Genomic DNA, 19,268 nt, shown 5'->3' on the forward strand with positions numbered 1-19,268 from the left:
AAATGGGAAATGCACTAAATAGGAAGATGTTGCCAGCTTCTGTGTGGGGACTACTGTAGTGGTCTATTGTAGCTGTGCTCTGCTCTGTGGTTTAAGTTGAGATGTTTTATTTTCATTGGCAGTGAACACGGTATACAGCGACAGTGAAAAAAGCCAACAAGACTGACTGAAAGACTAAAACATTGAACATGCACTCATATGTGGCTCCTCTTTTTTTGTTGTTTGTGTCTGTGTAACTCATCTTTCACAAGTTAAACAAGTAAAAGAAAAACAGCCCGTGGAAGTATGCAATCAGATAGCACAAACTGGATAATCTCTGTCCCAATGCCATCCGGAAATCTTGCCTTTGATTCTCCGGCTCGCAGGGAGCAAATGGCTTACAGAGATTGCACCATAAATCTGTCTGATCATCAGCTCAGCAGGGCCTTGTCTTCAAGACTGAGGAGACAGAGGGCGAAGACATGGAGCTTTGGCGAATCTATTTTCCTTGAATCCAACCCCCCCACCCCCACCCCCCTGCAGCAGTAACAAAACCCATCTCTTGACTGTAAATAATAAAAAGACGACGGAGTAATGTTGGCACACTGTGGATTCCTCAGGCAGGTTGGAAGCTCGAGCTGATGGGAGACAAAGAGACCTGTAGAGAAACCAAAGAAGACCGAATATCAGTTTATGTCTCAATACATGTGTAGGAATTAGTCCTGTTTGTTATAGAAATGGCAGCCTCTTCGTGCATTGTTGATTTGTTTACAAATGTGCCTTACAATGATGATGATGCCCATGTTGTATTTGTTTGTCCCACTCTTACTTCTTAGTATGGAGCAACACATTTCACTGTGTGTGTGCGTGTAATCCCAAAGTGATTTAAAGCATCTGCAGAAGACTGTGCACATGCAAGTGTGTAAAACCCAGCCACCATTTGCCTGTGAATCAGCCAAGGCTGCACAACCCACAGCGTTATACACTTCTCTGTCTTTGAGGTTTGGTGCACGACACAGACAAAAAAAAAAACAAAAAAACAGTGGATGAGGGGGAATTCAAACCCCATCAGCTTCCTTCATCCAGTCAGTGAGTCAACTGGTGATCCATACACTCTGGGCTGAGCTCTCCACAGTTTAATCCCTGCTCTCAGGCCATCCGGACCACAGCAGTCCCTCATTGGAGCCTATTACTCGGTGATAGTCTGTGCTCCTGCATGGTGTTATTGCCTCGTCTAGGAAACGATTACCTCGCAGTTTAAAGGCTAATAATCACTTTTTCTTCTAAGTGCTTTCTGCAGACACAAATCCTGGGAAGATATTGTGTTGCAATTAGGGAGGCACATTGTTTTTAAATCGAAGATATAAAAAGACACAAGAACATTTTATTTTTAACCACAAGCAGTGTAAGTGGACCACGATAATGAGGTGTCAACCAACATCTGAATCAACTATCACCTTCAGATCTGAGTCATTTTCACTATATTTCCCCTTTATGTAATTGGTCTAACTAGATTTATAGAGATTAAGGTTATATTTTTCTATACAAAAAGGCGTATCACGGTAACTGGGTGCCTCTGTGTGTAATTTCTCCGGGAAGAAAGGTAGACTTGTACAACTCAGTTACACAAACTGTGGGTGGTCTCTGCTTTATGTCTCAGGGTAGGAGTGCTCTCCATTCATCAGACCCTCACCTCTCCGACCTATGAATTATTCCACTCTTATTATAGAAATGATGACGCCACAGAAGGCTGGACGAATTCACAACCAGTAAAATCACATATGCAGATCAAGCCAATAGCTGTTTGGAAACGTATAGATCAAATTTTTATTCTGTCGCTGACTTAATTTTCTATGCAAAACTTTATTATTCTTAAACCCACAGGAATTCAGATCCTAGTGTGTTTAAAGAGCATCTCCCCTTATTCTACATAATGTATTGGTCGTTGAGTTAGATTCCACTTTACCCACTTGAATGTGCCGGATATTGTAAAGTTTGCTTTTATCTTGGTCAGCCATGGGGCCCCTCTAATATGTGGGTAAGAGAAGAATATAATGTGAATAATTGCATAACTTGTCACTCACTCACCGTGCTGTGGAGAGAGAGAGAGAGAGAGAGAGAGAGAGAAAAGAAGAAGAAGAAAAGGAGATTTTGTGGAGAAGGCATATGGTAAGCTTAAAGTAGAATAAACATTTAGATCTTAAAAGGAATGTATCCGCGCAGCAGCTTGACATGTATCAGATTGCTTCTTAAGAATGACAAACACGGTAATTACCTACTTGCTGTGACTGAAAGTGATAACTTGAGATGTAGCATCACAGAGATATCGAGGTGTAAAGTCACACACGCAGCACATAATATAAATATTTGAAGTATTTGGGGAAAAAAAAGATGAAAGTATGACTCCATGTGCAATGTTCAGAAAAACCTTAATGGCTGCAACCTGCTGCTTATACTTATGCTTGTGCTCTGTAGTAGTAGGTGTGAGCGAGCATCCTGAGCATCTGCCAAAACAGTAAATTTTCCCCATGTTCAGTTTTCCCCCATACACAAGACTGAACATGATTTACCAGCATTACGTTGATAGATGGGTAACTCATGTCACAGTGTTATCAGAGTAAACTTTATTTAAGACTATGGGCTATATTTGACTCTCTGCTGCTTTTAATCCACCACAGGACTCAATGTTGAGGTTTGTCTTCTTGATTTTTGCCCTAAACATCTTGAAATGCACCTATCTGGGAATTTTTTTTTGTTTTTTTTCAGAGGAGCATGGCCTCAGTTCCTTTGTATAATTCAGCCATGCACTAATTACTCAACTAAATGAAAGCATTGCACTGATGTACTGATGAATATTGAAATAAATGCATTATTTTCTCCACCTGGAAACCAGAATATCTTATAATGGTCGATTCAGGAGTCAGTCTTAAGTAATGTGGCCGGCCAAGTGCCAGGAACAACACCAGGATGATGAAACTTTACATTCTCGCCCATTGTACAGGTCAAATGAGAGACCAAAGACATATGCACATACAACGTTAAACATCCTAAATTGTTGTGGAAACAGGGTCAAAAGCACAAGTTTCATTGATAGCCCTACAATTATTCATAAATTGATATAGAAAGTCACTTGCAATTGGCTGTTAGGCATGGCTGTGTCTTTTTATTGGAAAATTTATCTTAATTTATCCCATTTACCTGCATGGTAATCAACATTATTAAATGTCACCGAGCAATCATAGGAAAGAGAAACAGAGTTTACCTGGAGCTTTACAATTCAAAATGTTTGATTCATGTAGCTTTACCAAATTTGACCAGGGGTCTTCTTTCATTATGCAAATTTAAGTTAAGAAATGACAAGTCTTCTTTCATTTGTTTCCCAAGTGAGGCTGGCAGGGAAACTGATTAATCCTGACAGTATCTCAGTATAGAAGCTTATGTGCAAACGTACAGTAGTAAGGCCCGCTGCGTTACACTTACATGCTCGTGCACTGCAATATGTTTTTTTTTGTGGTATTTCTCAACATTGAAGGAAAGTCCTCTCCCGTTTCTCGCTGCTTGATTTATTCTATTGCGGTGGTTTCTGAACATTGATGCTCTCCAAGAACACTTAGGCCTCTCTACAGTTTGTGCCTTCCAGCTGCACCTCACGTGTGCAATTAGGTTGTCAGAGTAGTAGCCTCAGCCTCTGCTGTACACTGTACTGTATGTGCTTGGAGGCCGGTGCTTACATCGTTCAAGGGGTGCTTATGTCTTGTATAATGTGCTTAATGTTGTGTATGACATAATGGATAAAGCTTTAAAGCAGGGATGATTCATCTTTTGACAGATGAATGTCAGTTTTTAAAAACAAAACCAATCACTAATCATCGCCAAAATAAAAGTATTTCTGTGATTCTCTTTACAATTTCTAAAAAAACATCGATTTGGAAACTGTAATAGCGATGTGATGTGATAGATATTTCTGGGTGAAGGAATTCCCCCACGTGTGTCATATGTGACGTGTGTGTCATCGTGCATACTTGTGTACTATGTGTGTATGTTGGGGCTCTCTGCGGAGTGTTTTATTGTAGCTAACACATTGCAGTTATTAGCATTAGGGGGTAGCTGTGCCAGTGTAAGCAGCATGCCTCAAATGCTCAGCCCAGGCTTGTGGTTAGCTGATGGAGACATCTGAAGGACCAGAGCCTCTCAGATCTAAATCAGGAACAATTTCTCCCTCTTTCCCCATTCTCTGTCTTTTGATTTTTTCTTTTCTTCTCCTTCCACTTTTCTGTTGTCTCACTCGTATTTTTCTTATTTTCTGTCTTTCTTCTATAGCCATTGTTGCTCTCACTCTGTTTTCACGCTCGTTACTTTCTCTCTTTGATTCTCCTTCCCTCTCCTCCTCCTTTTTTTTTTATTTTTTTTTTTTACTTTTTTGTATTTTCTCCTTTTTCACCAAGTGAGACAACATTTAGGTATGTCAAGTGCAATAATAGTAAAAGTGCCTGAGTAGGGACGGGAGGTGGTTGGGGGGACCAGCAGGAACATGGTATGTTAACATCAAGAGGTCACTGGGCAGAATGTGAGTGGGCTCCAATGAAAAGAAAATGGAGACAGCAGCGACCTCGACTGTTCAGCCAGGTCCCAAATTCCATCACGGCACCTACATCAGGACTAGTCACTCGCCCGTCTGAATTCCTGTTTCTTGGCTTTTCACCAATTAAGTCCTGGGATACGGTGAGGTAGCTATACTACGGCTTAAAAAGAGCATCGACCTCCCTCAGCTCTCCTTCTTCTACTTTGTCTTTTTCTGCTAACCTGTTTACTGTTGTTGAAGAGGGAGGGAGGGGAGGGAAAATAATCAGTGTGTAACAAAGAAACTGATTTCATGCATGAATACACTGGCTTTGAGATTTACCAGATTATTGGAGAATTATGCACACTTTAAACCGGAGCAGAAACAGCTACTGTACAGTAAACAAAAGACCGGTTTCTGCTGGCATTATTTAAGATTTTACTCAATAAAAATGTCTTGTACTGCAGGATGCAATATATCTACATTGGTGCTAAAACTCCTAAACTGATGCTACATTATACCCCTAAACAGGTCACTGCAGGTCACACGACAGTGGTATTGATTATGACTAGCTGTGTTGAAGAGGTTTGAGAAGGGCCCAAAGACTCAGATTTAGGCTTTAATGCTAAGAACTTAAGGTGGTTTCACTGTGTGTCACTCACATTAACTCTGTTTTGTAAAGATCTTTGCTGCGCTTTTTAGTAGAATAGATGAAAAAAGCAGCTGCCACTTGTACCATATCGAGTGAAGATAATGGGAGGACAATGGCTGAACAAGATGTCCATGTGAAACACTGAGAACTTCAGAAGTCCTTATATTACTCTCCGTGGGTCTTGTCTGTAACTGGGATCCCTGTTTGTTGTTATTCTGGGCATGCTTAAGGCCAGATATTAAACACAGCCAGTTTGACTTGGGTACAGTGGAGGCATTCTTGGCAGAGACCTCCAGCAATGACATCACCATCGCTGTCGTTGTGAAATAGTTTTGTAATTGTGCATTCTCCTTTTTGGCAGATGCCCTGGAATCTTTTCCATATACTCCTGCTCCCTCCTCTTCAATGAACATGTTATATTTTCGAGCTTCTGAAAGAAAGAGAGAAAGAAAGAAGAAACGTACACTTGGAAAATTAATCAAGTGCTTCATTGTTACAGTTTGCAAGGATAAAAATGTGCTAAGTAATGCTTCTGGTTTTCCGGTATTCCTCCTCCTCCTCCTCCTTGATAGGATGCCAAAGAAATCCCACAAGCCCCCGTGTCTTCTCTGTTGTGGTTGCAGTAATCATACTGGCATGTAGGTTTTTTAGAAACTCACCAATTGCAGTTAATTCATTTGAATGTAAAGAAAATAAGAGCTTCAAATAAACCAATACGTTGGATACGTCCTTAAAGACTCTCTATCCTCCAAAGGATAATTGCTTTGTCTGACAGTAGAAAATTGGTTACCAGAATGAGTCCACCACATTTTATTATGAGAAACATTAAATAATCTGTCTTTGATATTTCACAAAGTTCTTATTCTGTTGAATGTTTATATAGTTTTAAAATGATATTGACATTTCAGTTGCATTTTGCAGCCATTTAATTGATTATAGACACATATTAATGTTCCAAAATGATAACAGTAGACATTTGTCTTTAGTTATTATAGCTGGAAAAAAAATCCTTGTTTCTCTTCCCTGTCCAGTTAATGTTAGTCTGTGATCACAAAGTGAAGCTTGTGATATGATACAGACAAAGAGCTTCTACTGGTGCATCGTGCACTGGAAAACAATGCTGTGGGACATTTTGGCTTCAGTAAAGAGGCCTCTGGAAAAAAAAGAGGCAAAACATTACAAGATATTTTTATTCTAAGTGATTTCAACAGTTTGATTATTGTTGATTTCCCCCCGCTTCTTTCTAAGATGAGCTTTTCATAAACTCATTAAAGGAACCCGCAATCTCTTGTTTATGACAGATATAGACACTTATATATGATATGACACATATGATATATAACGTTTTCCACCGCTCCATGGATTGCCCTCTTGCCGGCTTCGTCTAAAACAAATGCACATGGCCGAAGGAGGGAGGGAGGGAGGGAGGGAGGGAGGAGGGTTAGCAAAACAGAGAAAAAGCGACCGGACTTGCATAGCTCCCCTTGAAAGTTGCACTTCCTGTGATCTTACACTGACTTACTGCTTCTACTGCTGCTGCTGCTGCTGCTGCTGCTAACCGACACCAGTTTAGTTCAAATAATGCAGCACATTGTGTACATACAATCTTTCATTAGGGCAGTACGTCTATTGGTAATGGGGGACTAGCTGTGGATTTAATTACTTCACAAGAGGGGGAAAGAGAGAGAGAGAGCGCATTTTTGTAATAAGCTGTTTTCATTAAGATAATTATTCAGTATGTCACACGATGTGATATTCATCTGGGTTCATTTGGGCCTCTAATCCCTCCAGTCTGCCACAGAGTCCAGCTGCGCCGCTCCGCTGTGCTGTTATACTATGGGTCATTATATCTAGGCTGTGTGGGAGATTATACATCATTTTGTGTGTGTGTGTGTGTGTGTGTGCAAGTGTGTATTTGATGTGTAGTACAGTGCGATTTGTATCTTTATGCAGAGGATGACAGTAATATTAAACACTTTCTGAATGTGAGGAAGGTTTTGTGAAACTCAAACTGAGTCCTTCCTTGCAGCAGCGCTCTCTAGTCTACCTCAGTTTGGAGCAGAAAATGAATCCCCCCCTGTCTTTAATCATGGCGTAATGGCTTTCTGCATTTGTTACAGTTTCATTAAAAACCCATTAGCAGCTAATTCTTAGCCGAGCCAATGGACGTTGTTGAAGCCAAGAACGTTACAGAAAAGGTCATTTGAGTCAAACGCGATGAGCTCTGCTCTCTCACAGTGAAGTGGGGTCGTCTATTCATCAAATACTTGAGCAGCTTAACGTGTAAAAGAAGTGGCTGCATACCTTTTTTTTTTTTTAACATTACTGGAACCGTCCCAAACTGTGACTGTACATTTGAAACGGTGAACTATTTCTCTTATGTCATTCATCTCTGTGCCAGCTGGAAACTGTTTTTTTTTTTTTTTTTAGATGAGATCCAGGGTGATCAAGCTGCAGACTAGCTGGTTATGGATGGGGTTTGTGAAAGTCTAGAGAGAGTATGAGCAAAGGAATGAAGATGGTGATGACGTCAAAACCTGAATCAACTTTGTAAAAAAAAAGAAGAAAATTGCAGCAAAAGAAGATGAAAAGAAATGATGTGATGATGATGGAAAGGAAGGGATAAGGACAGGTGAAGGGACAGCAGTTGTATGAGCAAACAGAGGCCCAGCTTTAAAGGGATAGTTCAACATTTTCGCAAATTGGCCTGTTCCCTATAGGCATAGCAGTAGGTTTGTTACCTTTAATTGTCAGTGCAAGCTATTTTTAGAATGGCGGAGCAGAGCCGCAAGCTGCTCAGAGCTACGCTACGGAGGCTCATGGGATTTCTTGGTTTCCCTCATCAAACTCATCAAATACACAATCCAACAACTCCAAAACGCTCTGGTGGACAAGTTGTGACCTGCACATTCACCACGCTATGAGATAATAATGAAACGTTACAAGACAGAGTTGTTTTCGAGGCAAATGCAGAGACTGCTTGATGAAAAACTGCCTCCGACGGGAACGTGCATCAGCGGTTTTGCATGAATTTACCTCTAAAACAACTCTGTCTGGTAAGGTTCTGTTATTATCTCATAGCGTGGTGAATGTGCAGGTCAACACAACTTGTCCACCGGAGCGTTTTGGAGTTGTTGGATTGTGTATTTGATGAGTTTGATGAGGGAAACCAAGAAATCCCAAGTCCCATTAGCCTCCATAGCGTAGCTCTGAGCAGCTCGCCGCTCTGCTCCGCCGTTCTAAAAATAGCTTGCACTGACAAATAAAGGTAATGAACCTACTGCTATGACTATATATGTTGAACTATCCCTTTAAGACCATAGCTGTAGCTGTGTGTGTGCTCTGTCTCTCTCTGCTCAGTGTGTGTGTGTGTGTGTGTGTGTGTGTGTGGGGAGTGAGTGTGTGTCTTGTTAGCAGCGAATGTCTTCAGTATTGTTCTGGAAAAACAATCTGAAACCCATCACATCCAGAGTGTCTCCTACATTCCCTGGCAGCAGAAATCGGGAGAAAAAGGAGTTTGGAGAAAGTTGTATATGGTGAAATCAAAAGTGTTGCCTGAAGGGAGGTGGGGGGTCGAGGGGATGAAGCTCTGTGGGACCTGACATGGGGGACAACAGGGTCTCTACATGTCAGACCCAGAGTTTGTGTGTGTGTGTTTGTGTGTGTATATGAATGATTCAGAGGAGGAGGAGGAGGAAGGGGGGGTTCTGAGATAAGGAGCTATTGGGTTACCTTCATGTATTTTCTCACTTCGTAGGCGTTAGCCCTCCACTGTCTGGCCTCCAATCTCCAGGCCTGCTGCTTTTTTTTGATGTCAGCATGAGTTCAGCGGCAGCCTGCAGAGGAAAAACAACAATAACAAAGAGTGTGTTTATCCAGCGATGGTCTTGTGCATGCTCCCATTAATCTGCTGCTGAAACTGTGTGAAATTGACCAGTTTTAAAAATGTTTGGGTTTCAAAGATCAGACCGGGGGTATAGTCAGCTGAAAATTGTGAAATTGCTAAGTAATTTGTGGAGTGTGTGTGTGTGTGTGTGATTGGGGAGGAGGTGTCATTTATTTTTCAGAGATGTGTATTGGGTAATAAAAATAAACTCGAGTCAAAGACAACACCTCAAGTGACAAGAAAATGCAGTAAAACCATTATTCTGTTGCAGCCCGTTTCACTTTATATAAACTTTATTAATAGTTTTATATATTATTCAGTTGTCTGAAAATGAATCTTTAAACTTTCTCTGAGTATCCGAAACGCTATAAATAAGATCGATGTCTGGAAGCTATCTCCATTTAAAATAAATCTGTTATTATTATGTCCCATTAGTGTCGTCACGTCACAGTTGTTTTCCTGCCTGCTGTGACTGCATGAAAATCATCCCCTCACTCATAAATAGGCAGTTTGTTTGTACTTTGGTTAAAATTGCAACAGTATTTGCAGAGGAGGAGGAGGGGGAGGGGAAAGGGGAGGGGGTGGTGGTGTGGTGGTCGGGTTCGGCTTGATGTGTTGAGCAGAGCTGCAGCTCAGTTGAGGGGTCGGCCCCTCCAGACAGACAGACGGGCTCAACTCACTCCTGGACCCCGACCGAGCCAGACGTTTGTAGTGCGGGACAGAGGTCAGCTCCGGCTTTCCTGTGCCCTAACCCCTCCGTGGGTTGCCCACTTACCCTCTGAGTTGGGGGTCCGGCTCACCTGTCACTCACCCTGCCAGAACCTGCTCCTTTTTTCTTTTTTTCTTTTTAAACCTCTGTTTTGGCCTCATTATCTCCAAGTCACTCTCACTTACTGTTTCTTACGCCGTACTTTCTCTCACAGTGTTATTTTTTCCACTTATCTCTTTGTTTCTTGTCTTTCTTTTATCTTTTTTTTTTGCCACCGTCATCTTCGGTCAGCAGCTGAGTTGACATGCCTGCAGGCAGGGCAGGGGTAGATCCCTCCCTCCCCTCCTTCATCAGTCCTTGGTCCTTCTGTCTTTCTCTCCTTCGCTATCCCTCCATCTTTCTTTCCCCTCCCTGTCCTGTGCCCTATAGTGTGGCATTGAAGGGATCAGTTTACCCGGCAGCGGCAGCAGCAGCAGCAGCTGAGGCGGGCTTCACTTCTCCCATGGCTTCCTTCTGAAAAGGCATTTTTTGGCCTCTGGAGAGTTGCTCATTGCCCACACTGACATTGAACGCTTAATTGCACCACTTCCAAATTTGGCAGTCTCGTCCTTTAGTGCCAGTTTGAGTTGTTGAACTGTTGAAATGTAGTCTTGGCCTGCAGGGATAGGCATTCCTTTAGGTATAGATATGAGAAAGAGAGAGTGAGAGAGAGAGACTGTTTCTAATGTGCTCTGGTCTATTGTGGTACCTTAACATGTGAGCGTGCCTCATTAAAAAAAAAAAAAAAAGTACCTCAAATATTCTACATGCGACTTTTGAAGTGAGGACAAGTTAAGAAATGAAGTGTGAATAATGAGCAACAAATTTATATCTTATTATTTGCCAATCTCTCTCCTTTGGAAGCTTGATGAAGTATTTATTATTCCTCCTCGTCTGTTTACCAATTCCCACCACTCGCTGATGGGGGAAAAACTGCTCGCATAGTGCAGCTCCGACACCGCAAAGGCCCTTTACTGAAGTAAAGTGTAAATATTTCTGCCAGAGCCTCTTTCGTCTCTCATGGCAGTTGCATGTTTACTTTACCGCACTGGGGGATACTTTGCTTCTCTTTCAGTGTGCGTCCACAACTCAAATTATGCAAAGTATGTTTAAAACCTAATCTTCATTACTCAACCCACACACACACAGACACAGAGAGGGAGAGAGAGAAAGAGGGAGAGAGGGGGCCTCATTGCCATTAGATAGTGTGATAACCAGGGAATGCGTGTTAATTGTGTGGGACATGTGCATGTATGTGCAGTATATATACAGCATGTGGCTTCCCTGAAAGGTGTGGTTTAGTGTGTGTGTGTGTGTGTATGTGTGTGTACTCATGGAGTAGCCAAATGTATTTGGTTTTGACACCTTCAGTGTTTACATTAGTCAGCATGAGCCATGACTCTTGCGACACTCTGCCACGCCAGCCCCCCCCACTCCCCTCCTCCCCCTCCCCTTTTGAATGCTAAACACATGTGATTGCCTGCTCCTGCTCCTTTGTCCCGATTGTCAGACTTGTAACTTACCGCCCATGCTGTGGAAAGGTTACGTTGCTGCAGTAACCTCTAATCAATGCCATACCGCAGGAGGTTAACTCACTCGGCTCTCTACCTTTTACTTTCTATTTTTAGAGCGGCTCTAATAAGTTTGGGTTCTTTCGTTATTTTTTTCCCCTTTTATGGTCGACGTCCTCTGTGCATTATTTTCTTTTTCTTTTTTTCATTCCTTCCAACTTTCTTTCTGTGTTTGCAGGTTTATGTCACTTGCAGGCAGCAGCAGTATTAACTATATTTGGAGTTTCTGTGAATTTTATTTAACGGGATGTTTTCATATTTTCTCTAAATACTGTATATGGTTGATTGCTATTTTTAGTTGATAGTTTATTCAGTAGCTCTTCTGCTTATTTGAATTAACTAATATTTGTCCTCAAGTTATTATTTCTGTACGTCCCCAGATTTAACAACTGGTGAAACAGAAATTGAACAACATGCACAGCTCCCCCCTAAACCTTGGAAATTAGATAAAAAGGCTCTGAGAAAACTTGAAAACATGACTTTACTCTTACTTTACTTACTAAACTAAAGGTTTACCATACCCATGTTTGGTATCTTATTTTTCAGCACAACTTATATGCACACCTATATGATCTGACAACTATTTCTTCACTTTAACCTACTTTTATTTACATATTGGGCCCCAAAAATACACAAAAATAACATAGAATAGTATCAGCTGATTTGAACACTTTTTTCCATTTTGCAAAATGACAAAAAAAAGGACAAATATATTGAGAAAAAAATGCAACGCCTACCCATCCCATTTTTGAACTATCCAATTAATACTGGTCTTACATGGTCTATCAATGTCAAATAAAAACTGGGAGATAGTTTTGAAATTGCACTTTTGAGTGAAGTTTAAGCAGCGCTACAGGTGACCTAGTTTTTAATGTTACAGCATAGACATATTATCATTATATTTTTTGTTTCTGTGGATTTGTTATAGGCTCATTTGTTAAGCTTGTTCACCAAATTTCACAGAATGAACGTAAAGTTAATTTATTCGTTAAGCTAAAACTGTATAGTTAAACTTTCCACAGTAGTAGACTTTAAAGTTAAACAGTCAGACCTTTAACCAGCGTCTCATGGGCCCTCCTCCTCTGTTTCCACTGTTTCTCCTCATGTCCCCATGGTTTTAATTGCCCCTCATGTCACAGAGCACCCACTAGGCTGAGGCACTCCACAAGCTGAACCAATAAATAACCTCCTCAACCAGAACCTCGGCTCATTTTGTTTATCTCCAGGCTCATCTCTGAAGGGGAAGTCCATTTAATCGTCATTCCTACACACACATCTTGTACTTGCATTCCTGGGCTTAACGGGCTGCTGGTTTTTCTGAGTGCAGGTGACATGTGCTGTTGTGTGGAGGAGAGTCTTTCCACCCTTCTCATCCAAGGACCAGAGTTTATTTGTAGAGCCCATGGAGATGGCTGTTAAATGGGGAAGGGAGCAAGGTCAGTGGGAAGGTCTGGTGTGAAGGAGGACTCAAAAACAAAATGGTACACGGCGGTGGATACTTCCCCAATTACTTATCTGGACCAGATCTGCTCCATACATACAGCAGTGCTGATGAACAGATACTCAATAACAACTGCCATTTGAAGTGCAACCTCTCTGTTGTTAAGATTTTCCACCAACTATCCTCACGTTTGTTTGTTTTTTTTTGTTTTTTTACCAGGATGACCACGAGAGCGGCTCGAGCTCCACCAGTCGCAGCGTCTCTGACAGCTCCAAGGCTGTTGCTAAGCCCCGCCGCCTCCAGCAGGCTGCCCCCAGCGACCCAGACCTGCCCCCAGGTAAATGATGGCCCTGGGGCCACTGAGGGTATCCTGCCTCCCTGCTCAGAGAACGACCACCTGGGGAGGGGGGAGACTGAGATTAACACCTACACACTACTGAGAAATCATGCTTTTAGTTTTCCAGCCTCTTGATGACAAAATAATTTGATCCCATTGTTTGAGTTTGAGCGTAGATCAGTGCCAGTGACTCAGATATATGTAATGCGTGTTTTCCCCCTTTTTTTTTGGGTTGAACTGTGTTGCACTACATTTTTCACCAGTAAATCAGCCAGAGAGAGAGCATGGGGGATGTGTCCCTGATAAATCACATAGTGATGGCTCTTATCAACAAGACCACTTGACCACATGCCTCCTACAGAGCCGTGGATTCCAGACGAGCCCCACCAGCACTTTACAGCACCTCACAAAGAAGCGCCTTGTTTGATTGGGGTTGGATAACGGTCGTTTAAAGATATTTATGACCCCCCTCTTTTTTTTTTTATCAATTTGTAGCCTAACTGTATTTTAAAAAGAAGAAACAAACCAGTGACACTGACCTTATATTAAGCAGTAAACATTTTTCTGTATGTTTATTCGGGTACAGACTTGAGACTGATTATCGGCATGGCAGATAATATTGGCCGATATTCAGCATTTTTTCGATAATCGGTATCGGACGTTTTTTTAACCGATTTTTAAACGCACTCCTTTGGCTCTAAAGTAGCCGTCTCTCTGCCTGAAGTCACTATTTTTTAGCTGTATAACAATGTCCTGCCCACTGAAGATCTGTGTTGGAGTTTAATTATTATTCTGCAAACATTTTTGGTCTTTCTATCACAGATTTTCACAGTGTACAAAAAAGAAACAAACATTTTTAGTAATGTGTTTGGTAAGTGTGTTAGTCTAAATCCTGACACCAAAATTTTCATTTTTACTGCAAATGAATATCGGTTCTAAATATCGGTTATCGGTTTCCTTGATTACTAATAATCAGTATCGACCCTGAAAAAAACATATCGGTCGATCCCTAACAGACTTATTCATTATGAAATACTCATATCTTGATAAAAGAAATGTAGCAACCTCTCAGACACAAAAAATGCAATTAATGCAAACATGGAAAAAAAAAGAAGCTGCAGATAAAACTGTGAAAGTTAGAGAGAAGGCAGAAAGAGGGGGTTAAAATATAAAGAAAAGATATGGCGCTCAGAGAAAGAGAAAATAAAGGGGTAGAGGTGGGGGTCTTGAGCTTTATGATCCAGGTCACAACCACCCAACCATAAGGCTCACTCCCAGAGCACTAGTATGCATGAATGTACGAACCTACCCTCCTATCTGGTTGTATCTGGGGAGGATCAATTTCCAGGCCTGACATGAGATAATATCTCTCCCCAGCTGTTAAAGCAGGGTGCCTCACACCCCAGCATCTCCCTTCGGACCTGTCTCTAACAGACATCCAAAGTGTGTGTGTGTGTGTGTGTAAGAGAGAGAGAAAGAGTGCGTGCTTGTGTGAATTTTGGTGTGCGTATGCTTGTAGTGTATCTGTATTAAACTGTGTGCACAGCTCTCGCTCGCTGTTCCAGCAGTGGACCTTGTTTCAACCCATTATGGGCTGTAAAGACAAACTCTGGGGTCGGAGGTTGCGGCACCTCAATAACAGCGAGGAAGCAGATGAATGCTGTAATCCCAGCCTTCCCTAATTAAAAAGGTAGAGGTTAAAAGGTAGATGAGGTAAAACTAACCTGCTATGAGTCAGACGGAGGATATTATGCTAAGAATAAGATACAAAACAAACCTGTCAGGAGTGTTTAATGTAGTTAAGGATGTTTGTGAGGGCACCGCGGTGAAATAAATGGCTGCAGGCGGGTAATTTTTCCAGACATTCATTAGTCTAATACCTCATCTTAGATTATTTTTAGTCCACTGGTATGGACGGAGATGTTATCACAGGATGACATCTTGTACTATAGGACTGATCATGCTTTTAGTTATTTCTTCAAGGCCGTCCTGGTCTTGCTTCTAAACCCAAAACAAGTTGCTTTGGACAGAAACCATCTGTCAAATTAATGTTATGTTGTACTGAGACCTCTTCTACTTCCATCTCTTTCTGCCAAAGTAAAACATATTTAATCTGTGCAGCCTCGTAATTCAACCCATATTGCATACTACAAATATATTGAAATGCATATCATGGCACAACCTCCACATTACTAATTATGTCTGAAGAGTTGTCAACCTCCTAAACATTGCAACTTTAATGGACCTGGTATCAGCTTTATAATTCATTAGTCAATAAATACTGTAATTACTTTAGTAGTATAGGTTTACAGAAGGGTAGGTTTGCACTGTGTGCAACTATATTATGTAGGAAAAATAACAAAAAAGTTGAATGAAAAATGTTTTAATTCATGCAATTAGGAATTCAATTGCCATCTTTGTGTTAAATAATATTCAATTATAAACCAAACGAGGTCTAAGTGTTTAAGAAATACTGTGAGAGTAAGAAACTGTGACTTCTGTAATTTCATGATATTTCAATTTCAAGTATACAATCACCACCACCACCCGCAGCCATGCCTTCAGCACGGTTCATCCAAACCCACAGTACGCAGCGACCCCATCTCTGTCTGAGCTAGTGAGCTATGACTACAAGAGGGAAGGCCTTACAACTGTTGGACGGACGTCAGGGAGCCAATATATCATTGCACAGATTACCAGTGAGTTGTTGCCAGTCTACATTAGTACTGTAGTAGGCTACTTGGCTCTGACTGTGGTCCAGTCAAAACAGTCAGCCAATTAGAGGAGAGGCGTAGAGATCTTGCTAGAGCTCCAGAGAGAAGTGTTAGAGAGGAGATATAAAACTATATATATATATATATAAGAATATCTAATGAATACCACACTTTGAAGTAAAACACAGGAAAAGTGTAAAACTATGTGTCCTGAGCAAGAAAGCTGTGGTAGCAGTGAGACCGACCGTCCGTCACACACGCACAGGGCAACGGGCAGGCTTCTTGGTCAGCATCTATGTCGACTAACCACTGTTTTGAATCTGCTCCCTTCCCCTTCAAAACGGCCAAATGAAAACACAGCCCGACACTAAAGAGCAAGCCACCAGCAATTATCCAGTCATTTGGCCCTAAGCCCTCACATACTGACTGAATTTATCCTCCCTGTTCTCCCTGTGGTGGGAAATAGAGACGTTAATTCATATGTCATTGGATTTGGTTGCCACACAAAGACCGAAAAACACCAAGTGCTTCCACCTTAAGCGATTCTGTGAGTGATTATGTTTACTGCTAACTTTGTGGGGGTCCAGTGGTCAGCATTTGTGGGAACCACATTTTGCTTTTGCTTTTTTTTTTCTCAAGGAGATTCCTGTTTTGCTCTTATTCACACAGCTGAAGCCATGCTTTGTTTTATTGGAGCTCAAGGAGATTTAATAGCAGCCAGTCTTCGAGCTACGAGTCGAGGTTTAACCTACTACCTGTGAGGTGGTTCAAAGTTGTTAAAGTAAAAAATTGCAGTTTCAAAGCTGAATTCTCCATAAAGTGCAACAAAACTATTCATTAAAGCCATGATGACAGATCAATTTATTGCCAAATCATTGAAAATAACCACAAGATCTAATTGAAACAGTAATGGACTCTCTGCATCATATTCATTATATAAGATGTTCCATATCGACATAGTTTTACTTATGTACATTGTCTTTTCAGCCTGTTCCATTGTGAGTGCTACAACACTGATTGGGCTTTGTGAACATGCATACATCTAAATATGTGTGTTACTTGTGGATTTGTGCATGCATGCATGGTTATGTAAGTCTCCATGTGATTGGAGGAGAATGAGATTTGCATGGACTGAAATGCAAACGCACTCTTGAGATAAATCTATAATAGTCCAGTCCAGTGCTACTGTTGTCCTGGTACTGGGGCCTTTTGCTGAGAAAACTTAAATAAAGCAGCTGTTCTGTTGGTATTACTGGAAAATGCTACTTATGGATAGAGAATATCGCACACTGGTAAAAGCTGGAGCTTTCTCCAGCTGGAGCTTTCTGCTGCTCTGGGGAGCTGCTGTACCACGCATGGTTGGGATCTGTGAATCTACCGTTTTATTATACGAAGTCCTAGAGTGAATTGAATGGTTAACATAATTAGGTTTAAATTTTACTGGTGATAGCGACCTTGGGATGATATGGACTGTGATGCCGTAGTGGAAATGAGATTTTTGCACGACAATGTTTCCTTTCTTTTGCGTTTTACAGATAAAAGATGAATTGATTTATAACATTTTGTGAACTTTACTCAATATCTTCAAGGTGCCTTGTCCCACACCATGCAGCCTTTTCATGTGTCCTCTCTTGCCAACTGTGCGCGAATGACGTTTCAGAATAAGACCATATGACCCGCTTTTGGTCTGATGGACTTGTCTTTCTTTGTCTCCATGTCTTATAACTGGCAAGGCTAATAACTGCTAATACTTTCCATATACATGAAAAATGGCGAGTATGGACACTATAGTGTTTCTTTCCTGTATTGCACAAAAGAGAGTACTTGGCCTGTTCTGAGATCACATAAAGGAGCTGGTTTTTCCAGTCATTTTATGGTTGAGCAGTTTTAAATGGGCTTCTTCCCTGTGGGCCGCAGCACAGGTGCTGGCTGTGTCAATTGTTTACAGAAGTTCAGAGCAGTACGATGACTCGCAGAGAGACGGATTGGGGCCCTGGATTTGGTGTGTGAGGCAAAAATAGGTATAACAAGTGTAAGAGAGTGCGAGAAAGAGAGAGAAAGAAAGAAAGACACCCTGACACGGGCAAATTAGTTCCAGAGAGGAAAATGGCAGGGGGTAAAGTGCTGGTTTTATTGCCCAGGCTGCAGGTGGGATAGCGGCTTTTCTTGCTGACCCCAGATCGAGGCCTACAGTACATGCACACACACACAATCTCTTTCTAACACAGCCACATTCATGAATGCAAGAAAGCAGCCAGGCGCCCGCTCAAACTCAGACAATCGCCTGCATGCATACATACAAATCCACGCGCAAATATCACAAACACGCAGCAGCAGCAGCAGAGTGTTTACGAGTCGAGTTTATATCATCCACGCTTTCTGCCACTCTGTTTGGTCAGGCAGCAACATTTTGTCAATCGGATTATGCTAATGCATCGTCGGCCGTGTGTGTACAAGAGACCCTAACAGTTAACTAATTCATATAAATATTTTCATCAACAGAACCATTTAGTTTGGTTTAATTATCGGTCCCGTTATGCCCCTGGGTCCAGGCGCGTAGATACAGGAAGACAAACATTTGGTTTGGAAAATAAGGGGAAAAGCTTTAAAGCTTTATATGTTTTAACTTGTAGTGACTGTGTTTAACAGTACATGGGAGGAATGAATAATGCCATTGGTCTTGTGGTCAGGAGAATTTATTGCTGTATATTTTCATATTTTATGGTTGAAACTCCCCTGTCTGTAATATTTTAACTTCTTTCTTACTTTGTTGAGTAATAACCTTACCATGTATGTTTTTCCTGTGAAGCTTCTGTTTCTGGGGCGTCACTGTTTGCCACAGGAGGTGCTGCTGCCGCTAACGCTGCACGACGGCTCCCCCAGCTCTGTTGAAACCCAATCTATCCATCGCACTGTTGCTGGCCCTTAGTTACTGCATCCCTCTGCCCCCCCATCACCTTTCGCTCCCACCATAAAATCTATTTCTATATTCCGTTTCTTTCCATTTTGTACAATATTGATTTATCTGTCCCTCGCTCTCCATCACATGTCCAGTCATTACGCTATAAAATGAGCATGTGTGCGTTGAGCGTTTTTTAACTCGGGTCAAAAACACTCAATGTTGAATCCTGGCAGACTGGTGTTTCTCTCATTCCTTAATAAGTCCAACTTATACAAATATGTATCAAGTCCTGTTTTCTGTGAGTGCTCATGCCATGAAGCCTTGTGTACATATTTAAGTGAACACGCAGGCTTCTCAGCGGTTCGACAGGGGATATATGTTTGAATCGACACGTGCATGGTTGAGTTAAACAGGACTTAAGCATACGAGAGGATAGCCCTTCAGAGACAGATTCATAAATTCACCCAGGATTTGTTG

General features: G+C 41.5%; 2 protein-coding genes across 4 annotated transcripts in view; one reads left to right on the forward strand and one right to left on the reverse strand.

The window, feature by feature from the left end:
- Window positions 1-19,268, reverse strand: part of atp6v1c1a (ATPase H+ transporting V1 subunit C1a) — a 423,473-nt gene that overhangs the window by 299,212 nt on the left and 104,993 nt on the right. The gene's annotated exons all lie outside the window — the stretch shown is intronic.
- vps13b (vacuolar protein sorting 13 homolog B) overlaps window positions 1-19,268 on the forward strand; it is a 349,921-nt gene that overhangs the window by 9,761 nt on the left and 320,892 nt on the right. For all 3 annotated transcript variants that reach the window (XM_085802924.1, XM_085802922.1, XM_085802923.1), the window contains exon 4: window positions 13,058-13,175. In XM_085802924.1, coding sequence (XP_085659050.1) covers window positions 13,058-13,175 — 118 coding nt within the window. The remainder of the gene's footprint in view (window positions 1-13,057; window positions 13,176-19,268) is intronic.

The sequence above is a fragment of the Trachurus japonicus genome, chromosome 16 (genome assembly GCF_045865225.1).
Source record: "Trachurus japonicus isolate A0001 chromosome 16, Traja_1.0".
Classification (NCBI taxonomy): Eukaryota; Metazoa; Chordata; class Actinopteri; order Carangiformes; family Carangidae; genus Trachurus; species Trachurus japonicus.